At 31.8% G+C, this 7,446-nt stretch overlaps 1 protein-coding gene across 1 annotated transcript in view; it reads left to right on the top strand.

Annotated features, from left to right (window-relative positions):
• The window catches only part of ARID2 (AT rich interactive domain 2 (ARID, RFX-like)), a 174,049-nt gene that overhangs the window by 82,932 nt on the left and 83,671 nt on the right, over positions 1-7,446 (top strand). Inside the window, exons 4-5 of the mRNA XM_012638389.1 lie at positions 1,977-2,110; positions 4,146-4,224. Of these exons, the coding sequence (XP_012493843.1) occupies positions 1,977-2,110; positions 4,146-4,224 (213 nt within the window). The remainder of the gene's footprint in view (positions 1-1,976; positions 2,111-4,145; positions 4,225-7,446) is intronic.

Raw genomic sequence — 7,446 nt, 5'->3', positions numbered from 1 at the left:
TGTAGTCTTTTTTAACCATTTTACAATGAGTTCAATAAATTCTAAAAGACCTGTCTAAAATACATGTGTCAATACTAATAGCCAGGTGATTTCATGTGACAGATTATACCTCATTTGCAGAAAAGATGTCACATAAATTTTGAGCAGCTGTTTTTCCAGTTTGCTTTTTATGTCTAAATTTACAAATACTCTTCTTTCTATGATATCTGCATTAGCAATCCAAAAAGAATAGACTTGATTCATTTACCCATTTAAGACCATTATGGGTTTATACTAGAGAGAGACTGCCCCTTTTTAATCATCTTTTTGTTTTGCTTTGTGTCTTTACACTGTAAATTCTATCTGTTGGGGACATGCCCAGGATCAGGTTGAAATGTGTGCAGCTGCATACCCTTTTCAACACTCAGGGATTATATCTATGCATATGTCTCTGCTTTGGTATGCATATCTACAATCATAAAGAAAAGTGTTGGATTCATTAGTTATCAAGCTACCTGCTAGGAAAGAATTCCCTGCTCAAAATGAGCTTATATAGAGAACTTGGTAGGAATGGAAAGGAATAATTTATTTCCAGGCTCAAGGATGTGAAATACTGTGCCTTGTAAAGCTGGAAGGGGAGAATGAGGAATGGTAATGATTTTCCATGCCATTAGTTTTTATATTTGTACAATTATAGCTTCCATTTATTCTACCTTGAAAATTAAGGTTTGGTACTAAAAACAAAACAAAATAATACTTCTGAGATCATCTTATATGTTCATTGACACCCCACCTCCCTGACCTCAGCCGTCTGAAAAAGCTGCAAGGCTTTTTCCCCGCCCAGAATATTATGGGGGTACAAACATTTTGGTTACATATAATGCCTTTCATGGCTACTAATAGACTTAGCAACTTGCCTGGATCAGGAATTGTAGAAGGATTGATCTGTTAAATAATCACATGTAGAACTTTTCTGTGGTAAATGTAATTAGTATATTAATCAGTTTAATTTCTTATTTGTGAAATACAATAACAGATGTGTTAGAATACAGTGTGGTGTTTGACATGGATTGACCAGTTGTTTCCCCATTTTAAAATATTACTTGGAAAATTTATTTTAAATTGGTGGGTGATAAAAGATTGTGAATTTGAAAATTTAATCCTAATTTATATTAAAAATATTGATTATACCCAGTAATGGTGATAAAGTGGGGGATATAGGAACTATCTTATAAATTGGTCAAAATGTATTAGGCACACTACTTTTGGATTAGAATTTGGCCATATTGCTGTTTAAAATGATCATACATTTCCAGTGTCTATCCAGAGAAAATATTCAAACAAGTATACAGATTAAGCGTATTGCAACATGATTTGTGATAGCAAAAAATGAAACTGAAAATAGCTTAAATGAATTGCTAGAGAATAAATTGTTAGGTATCAATAGTATCAAATATTATATGCCTGTTTAAAAAGAATGAGGTAGTACAGTATGTATTGACATGCTTAGATCTCTGAAATATATTATTAAATAAAAATATTTATAGAAAATATACTGAAGTATGCACATGAACCTGTGGTTATCTCTGGGAAGTGAGATTGGAGAGGCCAGGGGTTAGGGAATCTTCTAATTTTTACTTGGCTTTTACAATGACCAACCATGTATAACTTTTTTTAAAAAAATCTAAATAAATATACTATTCTCTACGTATAGTTGTCCTTTGATATTCTCTGCTTTTATGTTCTTACTTGAGTAGTGATATGGCCGTTTTTGAAAATATAAAAATATTTTTAGAACTGTTGTATTGAATTTATCTGCAGTATTACTAATAAACTGAAGTTTCTATTCCACTTAATATATGAGGTTTATGGTATTTTTATATTATTTTTTAGATTTGGGGGCATTTAGAAAAGGAAAAGAGATGTATGTGGTAGAAGTTTAAAAATAAGACATAAATCTATTTTTAAATCTTTACTGTGTTGTTTTTCTATTTCAGTTACCTAGAAAAGTACGAGAAAGTTCATCATTTTGGGGAGGATGATGATGAGGTACCACCAGGCAATCCAAAGCCACAGCTTCCTATTGGTGCAATTCCATCTTCCTATAATTACCAGCAACACAGTGTGTCAGGTAAATATCACTGGACATTAACAGGGCCAAAGTTTTAAATTAGGAAAACAGACATCATCCAATGAATTAGTCCCTTACTTTACACATGAGAGCACTCAAGGCCTAGGGTAATACAGCTTTCAAAGATTGATATCTAATTGATACCAGGGCCCATTCTATCACTGGTTGCTTAAGAATTGTAGTTGCAGAAATATTTAGTTACAAATGCTTATACTTTCAAGTAAAATCTTTCTTTACTGCTTTGACTGATCATTGATTTATTCTGAATAGTCACAAAAATGAGAAGAGGAAGGTACTGTTAGGATTAGGGAAGCCAAGAATATTCATATAGAATCTTAGATTTTCTACAATTTTCTTACAATTACTGGGGTTCTTAGCAACAGAATTATCAGAAATGTTTCTAATTATTCTATTATTTTTCTGCTGTGGTACGAAGAAGAAGATCTTTTTTTTTTTTTTGCTTGTCATTCTCGTAATGGCAGTAGAGGAATCTCCAGCTGAAAAGTGATGAAAATTGGAAATAATCAAGCTGAGAGTTTGATAAAGAGATTCTTGAGTAGAATAGATGGGGATTCCAGTTTTAGTGGCTTGGGGGTCAGGACTGATGACTAGGAAGAGAGCTCTAAGGAGGTACATATTTCTGTTTCTTTAGTCATCAACATTGTCCTATAAAAAAGAGGAGGTATGTTCTTTATAAAAATTACAATTATTCTAAATATTTATTTAGAATAATTATTTATTATTGTTTATTAATTGATACTAGTGCCAGTCTCTTATAGGTTATCCTTAGATTTAAGCTGTCTCATTTGTGCCAGTGTCACCAATTTTTTTTCATATCATCTATTTTCAAAGTTTCATGTTGAATTTGACTGCATATTTCTTCCCCAGTCAGTAATGACTGAAGAAACAGAATCTCCTTTTACAATCTGTGGTCTCTATTAGAAGAGGCCTCATCTGATGCTTTTGTATAATTGGGTAGTGGTAGTGCAGGGAGTCCAAGCCAAAGCTAGCTTTGTATTTAATGAGCAGTTATTACCTCAAGAACCAAGACTAAAGGAGAACATTTTAAGTCATCATGCTAATAATTAAAGCTGATAAAATAAAATGGGGCTACTTGTTAGGTGATATGCTCTTTTTTCCTAAAAAGAGCTAATGACCTCTATCGAATTCAAGAATGTTATAGAGAGTTTTCCTGCATTGCATGAGATACTGTACTAATGACCTTTAAGGATCGTTTTCAACTTAAAACTGTGTGATTCCTATATTACAATAGCAGCAGAGCTGTTCATCCTTGTCGCTTAAAGAGAGTTTGGTGTCTACTACTATAGCTCTCCAAACCAACCCTTTTCTATGTTTGGTCTTGTTTAAAATTAGATTTTTTTTTTGGATATGGTTTTTTTTTTTCCTCCCCTAATTACAATGGATTTACTTTAAGAAAGGAGATGTGAAATATTTTTAGTATTTCAGAAACCTATAATGAAACTTGTTAATTAAAAAAAGTTAAAGAAATGATAGAATTGCTTAATCTGTTGTTTTAACAACTCCTTTCTGAACAATTATGTAATGTGTGATATGTTTGACAAAATTAAGATTGGGGATTCGTGATGAGGAAGAAACTGAGAATGAGTGGGAAAAATCAAATTTCAGAATATCTGATTCAAACTGAAAAGAAGTAGTATTTTAGGGCAGCATTTATGAATGTAGAGGTGCTTTTATTTTTATTTTTCTAGAAAGCCATAGCAACATCATGATTATGTTCTAAAAATTAACTTACCACTACATAAAACAAATCCTTTACTGATCATTCTTTTTAAGTATTATTTAAAAATAGAATAAGCTTCATAGCTCAATGTGTGTGTGTATGTATGTATGTGTATGTGTATGTCTGTGTGTGTGTCTGTGTGTGTCTATGTCTGTGTGTTCAAAAACAACAGAATTACCTAATGGTAGATTAAGAGTGTTTAGAAAAATTTTTTAGAACCTTGAAAAGATTTGTGTCTACATCTTTGATCATACAGCATTACTCCCCTTGTAGGTTTGGATAAATGTATTTCTCCAGAGATGCTTACATTGTTGATACTAAGAAAAGCTATTCTAAATCAATGTTTTGAAAGGTGATATAATGAATTTCAATTGGTAGTAGCTCCAGGATATACAATATCATACATTAATAGATTGGGGGCCCGAATTTGCCTTTGAGCATATTGACTGCTTTTGCCCAGTGACTGCAAAAAAATCGTGTGCATTTTGCTTTGAGTTTTAGGATAATTCAACATTGGCATTGATACATGGTGGTTTTGTCATTTATCCAGATAGTTTTTCACTTTTTCTTGACATAAATTCCTAATCCTTTGATATCATTCTTTCTTTCTCAATGTTTCTTCTTGGTATTGATTGGATATAATACAATGATTGGATACAATCATTTCTACAGAATTATTGGGTGGATTATTAAGGACTTTTTTTTTTTTTTTTGCCTTTTTTAAGAAAATTGTATTTGCAGGATCTTTATAGAAAAATTAGGCAAAATTGACAAATGACAACTCATTGAAATTAATAGAATTTTAGATCTAGCCAGAATTTAAGTGATCATTTAATCAAACTCAACATATTACTAAAATTAGGCCAGGCACCTTGCCCACTCGCATTTTTGGTACTTAAATTTGAAAAAGTTTCATACAGGAAGATTTTTTTAAAACTTTATCAGTCGTATTTGAGTAAAGATTTTTCTTTAAATGTTCCGTATTCTAACAGACATTTGAACTACAACAAGAGCAATCCAGAAACAATTCTCCCTTTCCTCTAAACTGAAGACAAAGAGAAGGGATTGCCTCAGATTAAGTTTCTTAGCAATGATCTTCTTGTATAAACTTTTAATCAAGAATATTGAAAATAAATTTCCAATCTCATTCTGGTTATAAAAGTGTAGATGTTCAATCATATCACCTTTGGGAAGAGAAAGGAGGATCTTAAAATCTTATAAGCATTTTCTCCTGAATTATCTTAGGAATCTTTACCAAGCCTGATATAATTAAAAGATATTTCGTAATTATTATTTTTTTATTCTAATTAAAGATGTCTTTGACAAAGTCATTCAGATACAGATGTATTGAATTGAATATCTGTCATTCTTTAGTAGGAAAGTCATAAAGTCTAAAGTCATATTGAAAGTACATAAACTTTGGGACTGTGACAATGCACATGGGTTCCAAATTTTTTCTAGTCAAGAGATTTGTATATAAGCTATGTGGAATCTAAAAAATAAACTTGCTGAGATTTGGCTTATCATCATCAATTCCAGTTTGTAGAATAGAAATATCAAAATTGGTCCGACATGGTGGCTCGCACCTATAATCTCAGCACTTTGGGAGGCCAAGGTGGGAGGATCACTTGAGACCAGAAGTTCAAGACCATCCTGGACACCATAGCAAGACCCCATCTCTACAAAAAAATTAAAAAAAAAAAAAAATTAGCTGGGCACAGTGGCGCTTGCCTGCAGTCCTAGCTACCAGGGAGGCTGAGGCGGGAGGATTGCTTGAACCCAGGAGTTGTATGTTGCATTGACCTATGATCATACCACTGCACTCCAGCATTGGTGACAGAGTGAGAACCCTGTCTGTAAAAAAAAAGAGAAGAAATATCAGGAATTTATAGAAATTTCATTATTTTTCTCCAGATATTATATTTAATTTATGACAAATGTCATGTATAAAGATTAGGAAACCTCTTATTGTTCAACCCTAACCCTTAACTCTTAAACCTAACCCTCACCCTAATCCTAATTTAAATATTGTGAAGAATCTGTGTCATAGTCCTTTACAGCTGTATTGTGGTACTTCATTATGTTATTGTAGACATTCCTGGAATAGTTTAGAATTGAAGAGGTATCTCTTCAACTGTCTACATTGGGAAATGAAGAAATTCTTTACCTATGTAATTTTTTTTTCTGTGATATATGGGGACAGTAGATTTCCTTGCATTCTATTTAAAGAGGTGTTTTTTTTAAAACTTTTAAAAAAATCCAGATATTTCTGAAATATTCTGAAATATTTCATCTGGAAGTTTTCTAACTCTAGTTTCTTGACTTTTCCATTTAAACTAGTTAAGCTTTATTTGAAAAATGTACTTGGGATATTTGTCTCAGGACATAGTTGCCAAGTCCTAAACTGCCCCAATTAAGATTCAGTATTTCTAGAAACATAACATTTTTCATGTATATATATTATGATTGTATAGTATTTTAGCATTTTGTAAGCCCATCTTCCCCCACCTTCCAAGTTTTATAAATGTTTTAAATTAATTTTTTCACAAAAAAAAGTCTTAGATACTTTGGTTTAATTAAAGATTCCTTAGGACACAAAATCATGAACCATAAAAGTAAAACTTTATAAATTCAACTTCATCAAAATTAAAATTTCTCTTCAAAGATACTTAGGAGAATGCAAAGACAAGCCACTGACTGGGAGAAAATATTTGCAAAATAAATATTAAAGGACTCATATTCATAATATTTAAAACTGGCAATATTAAGTGCTAACAAGGATGGGGAGCAACAGGGACTCTCTGTACATTGCTGGAGGAAATGCAAGATGTTAAAGCCACTTTGGAAAAGAGTTTCATGTTTCTTACAATGTTAGGCATACACTTATGTATGACCCAACAATTCTACTTCTAGGTATTTAGCCAAGAGAAATGAAGAAATATATTGCCACAAAATCCCCTATGTGAATGTTTACAGCAGCTGTATTCATAAGCACCAAAAACTGGAAGCAGTCCTAATGTTCCTCAACTAGGGAATGGATAAACAAACTGTGTTTACAAAGGAATGGACAACTAATATACACATCAACTTGGATATCAATATCAAAAGCATTTTGCTAAATGGAAGAAATCAGACACTAAAGGCTAATACCGTATGACTTCATTTATTTGGCACTTTGAAATGAAACAAAGCTTTAGGAACAGATAAACTTCTAGATGAAATATTTAAGAATATTTCAGAAATATCTGGATTTTAAAAATGTTAAAAAAAGAAAAACCACACCTCTTTAAATAGAATACAAGGAATAGATATAATAGTGATACCTGGTGGTAGGGGATGGAATTGACTACAAAGAAGCATAAGAAACTTTTTGGAGTGATGGAAATACTCTATCTCTTGACTGTGGTTGTGGTTAAAATACTATACATTTGTTAAAATTCATAGAATTATAGTACTGACAAGCATGGCTGTTAACCGTGTAAATTACGTCCCAGTAAATCAGAATAAATCTTTTGTTTTGTAACAGTAAAAAGTATAGATTAGGTCAATTAAAATAGTGATGCAATAATATTTT

This window comes from Propithecus coquereli, unplaced genomic scaffold (assembly GCF_000956105.1).
Source record: "Propithecus coquereli isolate 6110/MARCELLA unplaced genomic scaffold, Pcoq_1.0 Scaffold13, whole genome shotgun sequence".
In the NCBI taxonomy this organism is placed as follows: Eukaryota; Metazoa; Chordata; class Mammalia; order Primates; family Indriidae; genus Propithecus; species Propithecus coquereli.
Note: the sequence above shows the minus strand (reverse complement) of the source record. Positions and strands in the feature narration are given on the sequence as shown.